General features: G+C 51.1%; 5 protein-coding genes across 5 annotated transcripts; 2 read left to right on the top strand and 3 right to left on the bottom strand.

Annotated features, from left to right (window-relative positions):
- Window positions 1-616: 616 nt before the first annotated feature.
- VFPPC_08221 (dual specificity phosphatase, catalytic domain-containing protein) lies at window positions 617-2473 on the top strand (the record flags this gene model as incomplete). The annotated part of the gene is made up of 1 exon (XM_018286967.1): window positions 617-2473. The coding sequence occupies one exon, from the start codon at window positions 617-619 to the stop codon at window positions 2471-2473; it is 1857 nt and encodes a 618-aa protein (XP_018143782.1).
- A 420-nt stretch (window positions 2474-2893) lies between these two features.
- On the bottom strand, window positions 2894-4745 carry VFPPC_08220 (repressible alkaline phosphatase precursor; the record flags this gene model as incomplete). The annotated part of the gene is made up of 2 exons (XM_018286966.2): window positions 2894-4597; window positions 4743-4745. 2 exons carry the CDS (start codon window positions 4743-4745, stop codon window positions 2894-2896), a joined length of 1707 nt encoding a protein of 568 aa, XP_018143781.2.
- Window positions 4746-5774: 1029 nt separating this feature from the next.
- Window positions 5775-7752, bottom strand: VFPPC_08219 (MFS monocarboxylate transporter; the record flags this gene model as incomplete). The annotated part of the gene is made up of 4 exons (XM_018286965.1): window positions 5775-6329; window positions 6495-7077; window positions 7202-7235; window positions 7377-7752. 4 exons carry the CDS (start codon window positions 7750-7752, stop codon window positions 5775-5777), a joined length of 1548 nt encoding a protein of 515 aa, XP_018143780.1.
- A 1749-nt stretch (window positions 7753-9501) lies between these two features.
- Window positions 9502-12472, bottom strand: VFPPC_08218 (tetratricopeptide-like helical; the record flags this gene model as incomplete). Its single annotated transcript, XM_018286964.1, has 3 exons — window positions 9502-9513; window positions 9573-12210; window positions 12387-12472. 3 exons carry the CDS (start codon window positions 12470-12472, stop codon window positions 9502-9504), a joined length of 2736 nt encoding a protein of 911 aa, XP_018143779.1.
- A 3386-nt stretch (window positions 12473-15858) lies between these two features.
- VFPPC_08217 (26S proteasome non-ATPase regulatory subunit 8) lies at window positions 15859-16749 on the top strand (the record flags this gene model as incomplete). Its single annotated transcript, XM_018286963.1, has 2 exons — window positions 15859-16404; window positions 16474-16749. 2 exons carry the CDS (start codon window positions 15859-15861, stop codon window positions 16747-16749), a joined length of 822 nt encoding a protein of 273 aa, XP_018143778.1.
- Between the last annotated feature and the right edge of the window lie 622 nt (window positions 16750-17371).

Raw genomic sequence — 17371 nt, 5'->3', positions numbered from 1 at the left:
CGTGTGCGACGAGACATGCACAATGACGAATGATTGGCCGTGGTGGCCGGTCAACCGACGCCTTTTTACTTCAAAGTTTCCACGCCGTTTGAATGATTTTCAACTACATACCACCATTGCCTAATTTGAACAAGGCCAGGAGCTCTGCAGCTAGACATCCTATTTGGCGTTTTATCATCATCCAGAGTTGTCAACACGACGGCCATCCAAAGCTTGGGCCGGCGCACAACTGGGGGCTCGGCTCCCAAATGAGCCTCACATGCCTCAATGCAAGGACAACGACAAGCTTCCAAATCAGCATCCTCAGCCCGTCGCCAAATTAGACTTGACTTGCCGCGATTTGGGACACTGTAACAGCATTGTACGGCTGCTGGTGCGCGAATACAACCGTGCTCCCGTCTTATCCTACGACGTTCCAGAGTTCGAATAGGCAGCATCGGAATCCCAAACCTTGGCCTACATCTCTCGCCACTTCTCTTTTTTGGCTACTTGTCAGCGCCTACGCCTAATATTAGACTTCATACACTGTATATCAGTTGTTTGAGTCACCCCCCGTCAGCTCATCCACGTTACGGCAAATCTGTTCCCCATACATACAGCCATATCCAGGACACAAATGGCAGCGTCAATGGAGTCGCAGCTCATGGCTGGCGGGCAAGTTGACACGGATCCCCACACGTCGGATCCCCCTTTGCTCAGAGAAAACTCGCAATTTAAGACATACAGAACGAGTCGTTTCGAGTATCCCGACGTGAGGGTGTTTTTTAGGCCGCATGTCAAAGCCGCCGAACTGCCAAGGACACCTGCCCCATTACCGCTCTTGGTTTGCATACCAGGCTTGGGAGGTTCAGTTGCGCAATTTCATCCGCTGTTGAGTAGTCTAGTCGACCTTGCCCCTTGCTTATCCATCGACTTCCCTGGAGGCGGCCGTTCACGGTATGCTGTCACGTCTTGGACCGCGTACACGCCGGAAGCGCTGAGTGAATTGCTGGAGCTCATCATCGAGGACCATCGTGATAAGGAACAGGGTCAAGGAATAGTCTTGATTGGACACAGCATGGGTACTATGTTGGCTGCACAGCTTGCAAGTACAAGCTTATTACACAAGCACGTCGTGGCTCTGGTGGCAGTTTGTCCAACAGCAGGCCCGCCAGACGAGCAAAAGTCCTCTCTTTTCAGACGACTCTTATGGATACCAGGATGGATATTCTCCCTCTGGAGAGCTTGGGATGGAAAAGGGGGACCCCTCAGCCCGAGCGTATCGCGTTTCGTAGGCGAGGAAGCCGATGCGGAGTTGAGGGTGATGCAATACCGATTCAATCAACAGAGCAGGACCCCGGTTTGGAGGCGTATGGCATATGGTTCGCTTCCGGTCTACGACCACGGTAAACCAACGGGTGGATTACCTGGTCTTGAAGCATGGGCAGGGGTGAAAGCGCCAGTATATCTGATTGCCGGCGAAGATGACCATTTGACACCACCTGGGGAAATTTACAAGATCCTTGAGGTGCTAGGTGGCGACAAAGATAATATGCAACCCAATGGCAGCCAGCCAAACCAAGATGGACAGGTCCTCTCGAGTTTACTAACTACGCAGGTGGGATCACAAAGTGGTGCTACACGCCATGACGCTACAGATGAAAGGTTCATCAAAACCAAGTCTGAAAGTGCAAGCGCAGACAGCATTGATGAGGAACCGTCGACCCCGGTGGAATCAGCGGCATTGGTGCCTCCACAGCCGGAGCACCCGACTCAAATTGTTCAATCATTCGTCATGCCCTCCCCAGCAAACCATGCCCTGCTGTACATGCCACGGTGCTCGAGAGTCCTGGCTGGGCTGATCTCAGATTTTCTCGCCTCTTGTGTTACTCAGCGATTGTCATTAGCCTGGCAACTGCAGTATCTGTCCCGCGAAGGGAAGTGGGATGTGAAAAATTTGAATAAGTGGAAGTCCGTTGCGCCTGTATCCGACATAATTGGGCCAAAAGGACAACCCATTTTTCGAGCCATGAAGACACTTAGAGAGGCAGATGATGTGCATTGTCCATCTGAATTTGTTCGTAAATGGTCTCACGTTATCAAGGATGTCATCGACATCTCCAAAGACCAGCCTGTTTACGACCCGCGCGGTTTGGAGCGAGGCGGTGTGCATTATCACAAGTTTCCCACTGTGTCCAAGATTCCGCCTCAACCTCACGAGGTCGAATCATTCATCAAACTTGTAGACAAGCTGCGCCTTGCTCAAAAGGAGCGAGCGGATGCAGAGAGCTGGGAGCACCCCGAGAAATGTGTTATTGGCGTTCACTGTCACTATGGGTTCAATCGGACCGGCTTTTTCATAGTGTGTTATCTTGTTGAACGCTGTGATTTTGGTGTCCAGGAGGCAATCCAAGCCTTCGCCCAGGCTAGACCAAACGGTATTCGACACTCCCACTTTCTGGATCGGTTGTATATGCGGTATAACGCGGAGTGACTGATGTCAAAGTCCTTAGCATGGGAGGTTTCTTAGCACACTAACTTCTCAGCGTGCCTGCATCACACAACATACATGAGGTACATCCGTTACCGACTGACTTATTCACGATTTAGGAGAAATTGCTATCATGGGGTTGGTAGCAAGGTGCTTCAGAAGGCCGCTCTCGACCGACTCAGTATTCAATCCTGGTTTTATATGGGATTGCCTGACCAATATAACACAGTTGAAATCTGGACTCTTCAATGCTGCAAACATGGTTGACATAAACTCGAACTGCCAGAACACATGTGACAGAACACAACTGAACGCTTGTTGTCATCTCTCTCTTATATCATAGAGAATCAATGGCGTCAACATGCTGTGCCGGTGCTTTCCCCGTACAAAAATTAGACCACCCAATGATCCAGCTACCCCCAATCATGATCTTTCGAGGGCATGGTATTTATCAGATGCCTGATTCCCGGCCCCCTTTTGGCCCAGTGTGGCGTAGAGTCCCTTGTTAGTGTCTTTGTCGTCGCCGCCAATGGACTCTCTAAGTTTCTCGGTGATTTCGTCGACATCAACGTCTAAGTAGTGACTCAGAAACTTGCCGATGTCAGTATTCTCAACATTTCCGCGAATTTGGTCAGTATCTCGACCACCAGAGCTGTAGATATTGACATCGACGGCAGTATGGCCATGGGTGCTCCAACCAATGTGTGCGCGAAGTGAAATAATGGCCGCAAATGTATTGACGGAGACGTCGGGTTTGTCTGCTAGCAGTGAGATCTCCTCGTCAGTGGCATCAACAACACCTAACCCGGGGATAATAAGGTTGTCATTTATCCATGTTTTGAGCTGTTCCTTTGAAGTAGATGCGGAGAGGGAGGAAATGTAATTCTGTAATGAGGCAGCCAAGTTTTCACATGATGCAGTAGCGTTTGCCAGGACCTGCGGGTACCATCGATAAACGGGTAGGTGGCCAGGTTCCTGAAGCGCGGTCGCGAGCCCTCCAGTTTCGTGATCACTGGTGGCTACGAGAACGGTTTCGGTGTCGCTATCATCGATGAAATCCAAGACTGCTTTGAATGTTCTATCGTATTCAAGGACCTCTCGTACCTGGGCGGCAGGGTCATTGATGTGCCCGGCATGGTCAATTCGGCTGCCCTCAATCATGAGAAAAAAGCCCTTCTCGCTTTTTGAAGTGGCTTTCTCGAGGGCTCGTAGGGCGGTCGTCGCCATCTCACTGAGACTTGGATAGACGTCATGCATGTTCTTCCGGTCCATTTCGAAAGGCACGTCTGACGAGGCGAACAGCCCCAATAACGGCAAAGCGGCACTTTGACCTTCGTGTAGGGCATCAAAGCTCTTACGATTGTCGATGTAAGACCACCCATATTTCTCCTCTGCCATCGCAATCACGTCAATATTATCCAGGCGGCAGCTACCGGAGGTGGTGTTTGGCATGAAATGACAACGCCCGCCGCCAAGCATGAGGTCGACAGAACGGCCCAAAGGTCCATGGCCAATTTCCTGCAAGGCAATGGCGTCCTGCATTTGCCTTATCATGACATGACTGGCAAAGCAAGCTGGAGTTGCGTCCGTAATGTCCGTGGTGACAACCATTCCTGTGGTGTATCCTGCTTTCTTGGCGGCTTCTAGAACGGAGCCACAAGGCTGAAAATCAGGAAGCATTGAAATGGCACCATTGTAAGTTTTTTTACCACAAGAAAAGGCGGTAGCGCCAGCAGCACTGTCAGTGACCAAGGAGCTGCTTGATCTGGTTCGACTAGTGCCCCAGAAATGCTTGTCCAATGTCAGAGTGTCATGCTCAGGCAGGCCCTCAACATGCTGACGATAGCTTCGAGTTAGTGATAGAGAGGCAGGCCCCATGCCATCCGAGACCATGAAGACGAGGTTGCGTTTAGCTGGCCGAGAGCCATGCTTGGATGTCTGCTGGTTATGTTGTGTCCACACGGCCACGACTATTACGGCTGCGGTGGCGACGACAGCCCAAATGAAGAGGCCGATTTCACGAATTCTTGGCCATCTAGAAGCTTTTGGGTCGACACGATTGCCATCATAGCCATCTTGGTCTGTTGTTTGATTCTCGTTGCCGAGAAGCGGGCTCTGCTCAGATGCCTAGTGGGAGGAGAGTTCAGATATCATGTTAGCCTACCCACTGCCAAGGTGTTGGGGGTCTCGTCACCGCAAGAAATATAAAATGCAAAGGAGATGATGCAGTATTCAAATAGTAGGTTTGACGGACAAGAGCTGTGCTACTCACCATGGATCTGATCATGAACGAAATTACGGGATGACGGGGGAAAACAAGCCTAGAGAAGCGATACTGTGCTCCTCTGGTCAAGGCGCTGAGACTGGCCCGGCTCAAATTCGATTGATCAAATCAATGTGATAAAACTGGCGAAACTCGTAGAGGTTCAGAAATTGTGACGAGGCAAGGAAAAGACGGAGAAAGCGCGCCAAAATACCAGGTGAGAAATATGCCAGGCTGGTTAAGATGCAAATCCCGACAAACACGATCGCTCAAGAGAGACAACAGAGAGGAAAGATGCTCACGAGGCGAAAACTGAGGTCATGATGCGTCACAAGTCAGAGCGTCCATTCTGATGTCGCTGGTGCTCCGTGACTTGTGTTCCATGATGGCAACGGGCGCCGGGCTGCCCAGTTAGTGCGTGGGGATTGACATGGATTCGCGGTCAAGCAGCAGACGAGTGCTCCTAGGCGACACTGGGGGCCAGTGTCTTGAGCCTTGACCACATGAGCCCCCAGGAGCCCCAAAGCGGTAAAGGCACCTGCCTAACTGTGCATAAATGGAGGCACGGGGGCAGCACCGAGGATCAAGCTTGATCTGATCTGATTTGATTGGTGCGGTGTGGTCCATGCATTAAACATTGGATGCATCTAGATGTCAAGTCTGGTTCCAAGTTGAAGTTGTGTGCAACTTGACTGTACATGTATTAATACAGTACTGTCTGGTGTGCAAATGTTTTGGAAGCTCATAAAGCCAATTGGTTCAATTGACCAGAACCTCCCCTCTGGTCTGTCAGATGCCCTGCCTTGTCTAGCCCAATCAAAATCATCAGTATGAGGACCACTTCAGACTCGACTCTTTATTTATCCTCCCACATGGCAGACATATGGCCATTGAGCAGAAAGGAATCATCCTACAAAGACTTCTAACTGAAACCACCAGTCCAAGATGCAACCTACTCAACTTTACATGTACGCGTTACGATATGTACCTGGATATCTAAATGCACATTGTGACGCATGATTGAAACGTCAGGCTGCAAAGTTATATTCGAGAGGTCCAACTCTGCCCCGACTTTCGCATTTTCGTCATCTTTGCCGCAACGAGAAAACCACACCCAATGGCAATGGCACTGCCAGCGAATGCTTTGGCTCCCGTGTATCCTCCTGCACTATCAATGATGGCGCCTGCAATTGGTGGTCCCGTCAGCACGGCAAAGGACACAATAGTAAACACCATTCCCATTCGAACCCCCAGCTTGCGAAGGTCCGTTGTCAGGAAGGATAACGCGGCCGGAAAGAGGCTTTGGATACCAGCAGCCGCTATCCCGTAAAAGACAACCCATACGTAGAGGCCGACGGGGTCTCGTATGACAATGAAGCAAAACATCATCAGGCTCGCAATGATACTGGTCGGGATGAAAACATTGATGGCGCCGATTTGATCAGCCACATAATTCGGAGCAATTCGTCCAATCGCACCCACACCGTTGAGGATGAGGAGCATATTCAGGGACTCTTGATATGACAGCGGAGGGTGCAAACCGTCTCGCGAAAAGGCAGCCACGTAAAAGAAGGCAAAATATACACCCCAGAAGTTCTAGCATTTGTCCCCAACATTAGCACATGGGAATCCTTTCCTAAGTTTTGGCCACGGCTGAAATGGCAGTGCAATGGGAACGACAAGGCGGACGGGCCGTAAGGATAGTCAACGTGTGATGGGAGGACAAGAAAAATCAGGCTGGGGAAGGTCATCACAACATACAAAGAAGGCTCCAGCGGCATAAAACGTGTACTCCAGTTCCAAGAATGCTGACCACTCTACCAGCGGCCCAGCCTTGCGAGGTTTGATTCGCGGACGAGCTAGAAAGTTGGCCAGAATCATAGTTGCAAGCTGCACAAAGCCAATGGCTCGGACTGTCCAGGGGAAACCCGCCCAGGGAAGCATCTGGCGGACCATGCCAGGAAAGATAAGGCCTCCTGTTACGCTGCCGCATGCAGCGATTCCCAAGGCGAGTGCCCGTCGACGCAGGAAGTACGTGGACAAAACCGCCAGGGTTGGGCAAAAGAGACACCCATGACCAATGCCCAAACACAGGCCCTGGGCCAACAGAAAATGCCAATATTCGGAGCATACGGACACTGTAAATATGCCCACTGCCATTAAAACGGTTCCCAACAAGAAAAGCACGCGGAAGTAGCCGGCGTCCACGAGGCGGCCGGTGAGGGTGCCCACAAAGAAGAGGAGGAAGACATTGACTGAACCTATCCATGATATGTCGCTAGAAGCTCTGTGAAGGAGCTGAGTGTAGTATGTCTGGAAAGTGCCAAAGGAGTTGATCCAACCCCTAGTAGCCCCAAAGGTAAAGATTGAAGTTAGTGAGTACAACTCGCGGTCAATGAAGATGGTCGAAACAGGTGAAGAGAAATGAAAGCGACTCAACTGGGTTCAGGACACAACGAGGCTATTACCATGTATTGAATATGACGAGATGGCCGACGGCACCTGGTTATTGTTTGTATTAGTGTATTAGCCAGAGAGTCGTTCGGATCAGACTGTGATTGCAGGCAGCAGAGACCTCGATGTGTCTCCTCGATGATTCTCCTCTTTTCAACTTGGCTATTTTCCATGAGAGTTGCGACGTACATTGAGTCCAGGCAAGCCACCCACCGTCCGGGGGAGGCCCTGGGTCATAACTTGATGCTGATGTAATTCGGCTCAAGACACGGTCAATTACATTATGATTAGCGCCAGCAGTATCACCGGGCTCGCCCAACTCATTGTCGTAGCCATGGTTTATAGGAGTCGAGACGCTCTCTTGACTGCTTCCAAGGTCGAGGCAATGCTCTCTGCCCTCAGCAGGACCATGGCACTGGCTTGGGGATGTAGTCAGTTTGCAACTCCTGATATTTGTCCTATTGCCTGGGCTTTCCGCGCCATTTTCGTGCTGTGTGATTTCGGAGGCTCGCCTACTAGTTGCCTTTTCAACATCACCAGCGTCGCTGCTGGGCGACGCCTTCATAATGGCATGTTTGACAAAAGAGTTGTAGTTGGGTTCGAAAGTGAGTAGAGAATCGACCAACAAACTCAACTCGGTGGCAGTGACAATGAAAATGGACGTTAGTGCAACTTGAATACCTTTTCAAAATCTTCAGACTGTCTGGTCCCTACTGAAGACATTCGGCTATTGGCAAATCTTGCGCACCTCAGCCAGACAAGAAGATGTATGGTGAACAACAGAAGTGAAAATTGACAGGAAACTGTGGAATGAAAGACCCAAGCAATGCAAGTTAGCCAGAGCGGAGTGACTAGCTAGGTTCTAGATACTAGGTAGCTAGGGTCACTTGAAGTAGCAGACTGGATGTCTGGCCCCAGATGCCTTTGATCATTATTCCCGGCCATCGGAGCGCACCAGACGCATTCATTATTAATGTAAATCACCTCGGCCGCTTTCCTCTTTCCACATTAAGTGAGTGCTAGCCGGAATGCTTACAACATTGAACGACATCGGATGTGGGGGTTTCTCTGAGCCGAGCACATCCAGATGTCAATGAGGGGAGAAGGCGGATGATGGGGGCACTGGGGGAACTTGACTGGAGTCTGGTGTTAAGTGAACACCACACAGAGGGCGCGTGGCTTCATTTGGCATGGACAGAGTCACATTGATGGCTGGGATCCAAACTTGAATCCATCAGACACACCAGACTCTAGGGTGTTATTCCCGATGCCTGACTCTCATTTGTTGGCCAAGCTCCGCAGCTCTATGGCCTATGGCCTTTGTATGGGTGGAAAAATTCCAGTCTGGTCATGCCCATGCCTCCGTGTCTCCATCTTCCGGTTTCTTGATGATCAATAGATTCAAGGTTTGTTTGCCGACATGGGGTTCGCAGTAACACAGTTAACTAGTTTCATTGCTCCAACCGTCGGCCGAAGGGCTCGAATATGCCTGAGGACAATTCATCACTGTAATTCCTCCAACACGGCACGGCCAACAAAGTTGGTTTGGAGCGGCAAATTGTCATGTGGCTCTACATGGACCTTTCCCCCCCTCCCATTGAGGCACCGCCAGGGACTTTAGAGCCTAGGCTCTACAAAACCTAAAGTAGGAAATTGAGACTCTACAGGCTACCTACCTAGGTACCTATACCCAGGTACCAAGGTAGGTAGACGAGAACCTGAGCCTGCACGTTGCTGACCATTGGCCCCTTTATTCGAAATAGTTGACCTCAAACTGGCAACTCAAATGGCCATTGGCACAGACACCCAGAGCCGTTGCAATCCATCGCCCGCCAGGTGTAGCATTTCACTTCCATAGCTTTCTCCCGCAGTGAAAAACCGCGGTAGTTGTTGGAGAATATAAGGATCGTGCTATGTAGGACTATGGATGCAAGAAAAATCTGTAGCAGCCGTAAAACAACAACACAACCCAAAAATATGTGGCTTTGGCAGCCTCCCAGTTTGAACCCGCTGAATGAAACCTTGACTCTTGCAACGCATTAACGCCAAACAAATGTACTCTTTGCACAACTTCGTACTTGACGGGCTCGGCTCCTTCCATATTCCTATTGTTGTAAGTTGGGGTCTACTCCAATACATGACATGATTCCCGCGTGCCCACTACACGAAATACTGATTCCAGCCAGGGCTACAGCGTCCAGCTGCATCACGTACAACACCGTCAGCCAGCTTGTCCGTGGATGCATACCAATAGAGTTGGCCCACAACGCATACACTACTGCTCAAGCTGACTGCCTGCCCATTTCATCGTCATCTACATTACGACCTAGAATCGCTGTTAACTCTACAGAGAACTTGGGCGGGAATACCGAACCTAGTACTTACACAGTCACCATCCTGCTTTCCTTGCGGGATTCCCATATCCTCAAAGGTTGCCGGTCCTTTGGCGGGTTTCGCGGGGGCGGTTGCAGCACTGTGAAGGCCGGGTCCAGGCAGTTGACTGGACTCGGGAGGCCGTTGTCCTGTCGCGCTAGGCGGCACACTTGCCGTTCTGCCGGATGAAGGAACTGGTCGAGGTTGCCCAGGCATTGCTGGCCCGAAGCCTGTCGATGTACGTGGCGGCTGGTGGCCATCTTGTGGCGGGAGGGAGCTTAGTCTTTCAGGACGACCCATCGCCCCTGGCACTCTTGAGAACCGTTCGTAACCCTGAGAACTACTTCGATGATCATGCTGCGGTGGCATCTCGGGCGCTGGGCGAGATGATGTACGTGGCCCATATTCTCGCCCGGGGTCTTGGCCTGAAGGCGGTACTGAAGATTGGGCCTGTCTTGGAGGTTGCTTCTGCAATTTGTTGCCTGCCAACGTCGCCGTAGGGTGGTGCGGAGCGCTTCCAGGTCTACCATACTGTTCGTCACCGCCGTGGGGACGCTGTACATTCAAGTTTGGCCCAGGGCTTGGCTGCCTGTATGCACCCGCTGGAGGCTGAGATTCCCATCCAGCAGAGGCGACTCGGCCCCGGGGGGGAATCGGTTGTGAAGGGGGCTGCAAACTACCGGTTGAGTGAGACGCGGGCATCGGTCGCGGTCCTCCAGACTGCGGCTTGATGCCAAAAGCACTCATTGGCCTATCTGCTTGTGGGCCATGAGCTGGTTGCAGGCCAGAACCATATCTTTGGCTGGGCGGTAGTCGAACGTCGTCGTCGGGATACGGTGCAGTGGAATGAGGGCGGGCCACATTCAGCGGCGCCGGCCGGTCATCATCCGGGTAAGGCGCCGCTGAGTGTGGCCGTGCGGGTTGCTGCAAATTCCCCTCGAGCCTTATGTTAAATGCTGGGGCCCGGTCGGTGCCAACAAAAGAGGCCCTTGATGGATCTGGGATGTTGCTCTGTTCTGAGACAATTGTTGGCTTGATACCAGGGGACGGCTGGGGGGACACTCGCGGCGAAACTGCTGTTGCGCTTGACTTGGCGTATGCTTGTTGTGGAAAGGATGGGTTGTTTTCCATTGGTGATAGTGGTGTGGCTTCAGTCAAAGTCGGCATTTGCTGAGGTTGCTTGAATCTATCTGGCCGTTTTCCCCTTTGCGAACCGTGCTGTGATTTGATTCGTGTCAATGTTGTCGTTTCATGGTCTTGTTTGGAAAGGCTCTGATCGTGGCTGAGGGACTCCAGACGGCCAATGGCGTCCTTGTTACCGTGGTCGGCCGCAAGCTGATACCACTTTCGCGCATCAGAGATACTCTGATTCACATGAATACCAATTTCATAATAATAACCCATAGCGAACTCGCCGGTTGGCAACTTGGAAGCGGCAGCCTCCTGTGCGTATTTAAAGGCGAGCTCTTCATTCTTCTTGAATACACCTTCGTATCCAAAAAGGAACCATCGACTGACACCGAGAGCGGCTTCAGGGAGACCCTGTTGAGCAGCCAAGCCATAATAATGCAGCGAATAAGAGGGATTGAACTCGCAACCGAGTTGACAGAGCTCGTAAGCCTGACCCATCTTCAACTGGGCTTTGGCAAATCCAAGGTATGCTGCTTTCTCAACATACATCTTGGCTGTCTCCAAATTATATGGTAGCAAGCCATCTGGTATGTTGATGTCCGGCAAGTCTCGGCCGACAAGCATCCCATACACGTACGAGCCTTGCGGCGCGTCTTCATCAGAGCTATCTGCTGCAGCTCGAACACGTTCTAGCCCACCAGCATAGTCCTTGTTTTCGCCATGTTGGCCAAGAAGGCTCATCATGCCCATACGATACAAGGCTGCGGAGTCCTTCAAGCTCATGCCTCTGTAATAGTGTTCTTTGGCTTTGGACATGTCGTTAGACTGCTCAAAGAGCATACCCATGCGGTATTCGGATCTAGCATTTCCAAGCTCTGCTGCACGCTTATAGCCACTGTAGGCTTCACGTTTATCGACTCGGTGTCCAAATTTTCCGAACTCGAGCCACTTGGATCGGATGTAGAGCGCATCTGGATGATCCTGTCCAGCGAGGTAGGTAACGATATTAAGTGCGTCTATGCGAAGTTCATGTTCGATTCGAGGTGTTGCCGGCCTTGGTTTATCCGTGGGTTCCCGTGCCACAGCGTCCATAGCAACCTCGGCCCAAATGAGAACATCCCGAGCCCAGCTGATCTGCATGGTTACATTTTGCGAGTGCAAGACGTGCTTACGCGCGTTCCATAAAATTTCCTCCTTTGCATCATCAGCTGGGGGCACATTGTCGCCGGTAACCTTGGGGAATGGAGAAAAGGACGGCGCATCACGGCCCATGGTGTCGAGCCGCTGTGCGCGGCCCTCGGTGTCTTTGTAGGCCGTGATATCGCTGTCAATTTCGGTCGTGGGATTGTTTGACCCTCTCGAGGAGTCAATATTGAGGTAAGAACTCTGCTGAGTAATGGTGGACACGGACGGCTGACGATTGTATTGTGACGAAGCCTCTCGCCTTTCGTTGTCTCCGGCCTCCAGTTCGAGGCGCTGCAAGTCGTCTTGCATATTCTGAGGGACTTGCGGGGTCACTCTAGATGTTGGTAACACAAAGAGACATTAGCATGAAGTCCCGCAGGTCAACGTTGAACTCTTGAGACTCGCTGACTACGAACAAGTCACGACAAAAGCGCCATGGAAGTCATCCAGTACATAGGCGGCTGGGCATCATGACCAGTACCCAGTCAAGTTAAAAGCACAGAAACGTACCTCTGCGGAGAAGGGGCCACGACCTCGGGCATGTAGTAGTCATCGAAACCCCCCGGTACGAAGGTCGCCCCGAACTGAGGCGCCATGTCGGTCGATAACGGTAGTGATTCGGCTTGGCCAGCTAGATTAAGGTTCCGAAAATGAATTAGCTTCCTTCCGATCTAGATATTCCCGTAGTTGTTGCAAAGGGTATTCAAGGATTCAAAAGTACAAGATTCGAGGGTCGCAGAATGCCAGGTTCAGGCGACCCAAGCCGACGACCACTTGACCGGCAGAAATGCGTCAACGGCTCAACAGGTTGGCAGCCCCGGCTTCCTTTCTCCCTGGTCTTGTTTGGCGTGCAGCCCGTACGTAACGATTCAGGAAGCAGACGCAGGCATTCAGACAACAGGCTTGCTGGCTGAAGCGGGATCGAAGTGGGAAAGACGGTGTTGCTCGGTTGGGGTCAGAGAGAGAGTATGTGTGCTTGCTTGGTGTATGCCCGCAGACAGGAGCTCACGCGGCGGAACCGCACACGGGACGCGATGGGAGGCAGTGGATTGTTCGAGTGCTTTAAGTAACCAGCCCGATTTGAACCCCGGAGTTGAATGTGAATGTGTCAGCTTTGTCAAGCTCCGAGTGGGCGACTTTAAGTCATCAAGCGGAGAGCGTGGCGATGCGAAATGCTTGCACGACGTAAGATGCTTCCCCCCCACGCCAGGAACAGCAGCAAATGGGCGAGGTAAGTACAGGGGTCTGGCCAACATTGAAGGTCCAATGTCGAGCCTGATGGCGTCTGGTCTCAAGTGCTGGTTGTTAAGCGTCTGGTGGGCTGGTTGTAACGGCTGTGCTGCCATGTGGCCCACTAGACCAGAGTGGACCAGACTCAACCAGACCACATGCACCATTGACAACATGGAAAGTTCAGTGATGATCAGACAGGAGCTTCCATGTCAAATTGACTGCATGTGTCTGGTTGGAAGCTGTCTGGTCTGTGGTGCCTCGCCTTCCTGGCCTGGCCTGGCCTGGTCTGGTTTACCTGTGCTCAACATCAGGGACCAGACATGGACGTTCCATGTTTCTTCATCTTGATGTGTTGACATTTATGTTGATCCAGGGCGCAACGGATGCTTGCTGCCATCCGATGTCGAGGGCTCCATGTCTGTCAATTTGTCCCACCGTGAGGCAGGAGAGGCCATGTCTGGTCTCACACTCGGGAACTCTTGCGTTGACCATCATCTGAACTGGTGACTCCGTCGGGGAGAGTTCAATGCTGTCTCAAAGAGGAACAACAGTCGCGGGTGGTCCACATATCATCTATGCCCCGAAACGATGCAACATTGTCTGGTTGATGGTTTCTTACCTGAACATTCATCTTCCCTTGTCGTCTCGGTCATAGCTAGGGTCTTCCGCAAAGTCTCAACCATTGGTGAGACCTTCTGGTAAATTCGGATGTACGCCTGCTCCAGTACCCAGATTTGAGCTGCAAATGGCTTGAGATATTACCAAGGTCGGGACTGAGGATCGCGAGTGTGGAGTCGACAATTTGGAGCTCTGCTGATGCGAAAGAGCAACATAAGAAATGTCAGGCGGGAGATGGCCGTCAAAATGAGGAACACAATCCAACAATCAGGAGCGGTTTCATACGATACAAAGCTGCTGTGAAATAAGCCATAATCACAAGCGCCTTCTTTCGTGGACCCTTGTTGAAGGCACTATTTCATACAGCCAAGCACTACTCTGAAGGCAAGGCGTATTTCGTTCAGCCCAGGGCAAACCCCATGAACGTCGGAGTCTTTGGACTAGACTCGATTGCTCTCGTGCCATCAAATCACTCTGTTAGCTGAATGCAGTGGCCCGCAGAATAGAGAGACGGTGAGCGACAAAATGCGTTGCAGCTTCCGATGATTACATTTAGCGGAGGACGCAGGCAAGGTGGTAGTGAGGTGAGATGCCACCAGACCAGACGGGAGCAGATAGAGTTGAGATCCCGTGATTTCGTGAATCTACACAAGTACCGCAACGCCTTTCAATGCGCCAAAAGCAATTGACCTGACCAGACCGCACCACAGGAGAACCATCAGCTGTGGTGATGACCACCCAGGTACCTAGGTACTAGGTAGGTATCAAATTGCACAATATCTCGGGGGTAGTACAGTACCTAGTACTTTACCGAATCTACCAAACATACCTGGGTTATTTAAAAGGTATTTTCGTCCGTTGTCTGCCTAGTCTTCAAGTGTCAAGCTCCAAAATTGCAGTGCCTAGGCTAGGTACTTGGTAGTTACGGAGTAGATATTCAATGTTTGGTTCGGGTCCGATATGTTCTTGGTCTATATTTGGGTTGCACAGCCATCAATTTGTCTCCCTGCCCTGGTCAAGGTGGAGTGGAGTCAACTGGTGGTTTGTCGACTGAGCGAGCAGACAGCAAATCAGCCATTTGATTGATTGCATCAAGTAAGCTGTCTGGTCTCGCTTTCTCTCGTCTTCTATTTTCGCTTCCGAGTAGGGAGTATTATTAGCACAATTCTCAGACGGAGCTGTCCTTGCAGCGTTTGACGCTTTATGAAGGTATTGACAAAGGTAAGGCCCAACCACCTACCTACCTAGGTACCTAGGTAGGTACCTACCACTTGGACCTAGGTCGTTGGCCACAATAAAGAGTGACGTGGACAGAGACCATTGAGGTCGCATGCCGTCTGGTCCCATAGAGCCTGGCCTTTGTCAGCCTCGTGAAGCTCTTTGGTCGCCTCTTTTGTTCATTATTTTGGATGGTATCGGATGTAACACCAGCGGCTAGAATATTACAACCTGAAAACCGTTTGAACCGTAGGGGTTTGCTCTTTGCGCGCTTGGTGCTATGTTCTTTCCACCAACACAGTATTTGGCTTTTTCTCTGCCAGAACGGTTTATAGGTACTCCGTACTAGTAGCTATGGTACTTAGTATGTGCCTACCTAAAGTGCTTAAGTACCTAGGTAGTAGTAGACACCTGCCCAAGCCGCCATATCATCTGGATACAGTGACCCGTTTGAAGGAGCCAGTTCCAGTGTTAGATGTCTCCTGCAAGCACCTGTGCCAAGTATTAATTTTCTACCAGACCTCTTCCCTGCGAATGGTTGGCCTTAATCAGGACCATTAACGCGTGTTATTCATGCTCTATGCGAGTGTCGTGTCTGCTCTACGATGGTGCACATTCCCTAAGTCGAAATGTGGGTAGAATGGATTGACCCAACATGATTACATAAACATTTCTTTCTTCCCTTTTTGGCCCGCCTTCGTCACCCATGCCAGCCTGGACCAACTGGTCAAGTGGCTTTTGGGTTGGAAGCTTTGGAGGTCAACACTTCACACACACACAACCCACACGCATAACAAACCAAGCACGACATCCACCTGCCTTTGAGCTTCCCTGCTGAGACTAAGAGATAACGCCAGGCGATCCCATTGCCCTCTTGATAAGAATACCATTTCCCTCAGGGCAAGTTCCCACCATGGCCGACCGCAATGTCTCGCAGATTCTTGGACAGCTGAAGCATTCCCCGTCGATGAGCTATCCTGAAGCAAATTCCCTTCTTTCCAAGGCCAAGCTCGCGCTTCTAAGCCTAAATGCCCTTACCCCGAGTCAATCGGCCTCGCCACAGCTGCTCGCTCTTGCGCGCGAGACCTTCGAGCAAGGCGCTCTCTTCGCCATTCGAGCGCGCAACCCTGAAGCCTTCACACGCTATGTGCAGCAACTCCAACCTTTCTATGAACTTCCCTCGGCGACTCTTCAGCCTAACTTACCCGAGAGAAATAAAGTCACTGGTCTGAGCCTTCTCCTTCTTTTAACTCAGGGTCGGTATGCCGAATTTCATTCCGAGTTGGAGGGTCTTGCGAATCGAGACGGCGGAGGCAGCTCTGGGGATGTGGAAGGCGATCGATACCTAGGATACCCTATCCGATTGGAGAGATGGTTGATGGAGGGCAGTTATGACCGTGTATGGAAAGCCATGAAGAGCAGTGAGGTGCCATGTGACGAATATGGCGTGTTTTCAGAGGTAAATTCAATGTCTCTGGTTCCAAGATCCTGTGTGAGCTGGCAATATATCTAACAAACGAATGAGTAGATTTTGAAGAACCAGATCCGGTCTGAGATTGCAAGCAGCAGCGAACGCGCATACCCAAGCCTGCCGATTAGCTCCACCAAATCGCTATTATTTCTTGAGTCCGAAGGTGATGTAGTTCAGTTTGCGAAGCAGAGAGGCTGGGTGCTCAGAGACGGACACATTTACTTCCCAGCCTCAGCAGACCAGAGCGAAGACAGCAACTTGGGGAAGGATGTAAGCCAGGTGGTAATTGAGAATACTCTAGGATATGCTCGGGAATTGGAGACTATTGTGTAAATGCTCCAGAGAGGGGCGTGTTATTCTCTAGCTTCATGTATGAATAGTACAGGACGACGGTGTGAAGCAATATTCTCTGCCTCTACGATACATTGACATGTAACAGCCTCCCTGCAATGATGCCTTTGTTGAACATCATGCGAAGTGTGCTTCCCTCTGCCCTTCCCAAAGTCTTCTCCCGGTTGTCGGACTAGGCCACTCGCCATGGGCCAACTTCACAAGTAGGTACGATGATTTGTACTGAACACACTGCAATGTCTGAGCTACAGGGCAACTCAACGACATGCCTTTTGCTTCGCTTCCTAACCGAAAACCGGCGCTCTGGCCCACGAGATAAGCCGCTTTCCTGGACGATTTCTAGTTATCCTGTAGTTCCAGGTCACCAGTTTACATATGTATTGGAAGCTGGGGGTTCAGAAATGCTAATACGCTCTCCCGGTTGTCAAGATCTAGAGACAAGGTGGGTGCAAAGGTTTTGTGGCACCAGAATCTAATTGCCTCGCAAAGAATCTGGTAAATACTCGGAAAACACAGGTTGCCTTTTACGTGGAAGGTGCTAACAACAGCCTAGGCATCATAAAAGCAACACTGGAATATAGGGTGCCGCCAATTCCCCAAGGGC

Source organism: Pochonia chlamydosporia, chromosome 4 (assembly GCF_001653235.2).
Source record: "Pochonia chlamydosporia 170 chromosome 4, whole genome shotgun sequence".
Classification (NCBI taxonomy): Eukaryota; Fungi; Ascomycota; class Sordariomycetes; order Hypocreales; family Clavicipitaceae; genus Pochonia; species Pochonia chlamydosporia.
This window is presented reverse-complemented; position numbering and strand designations above follow the sequence as displayed.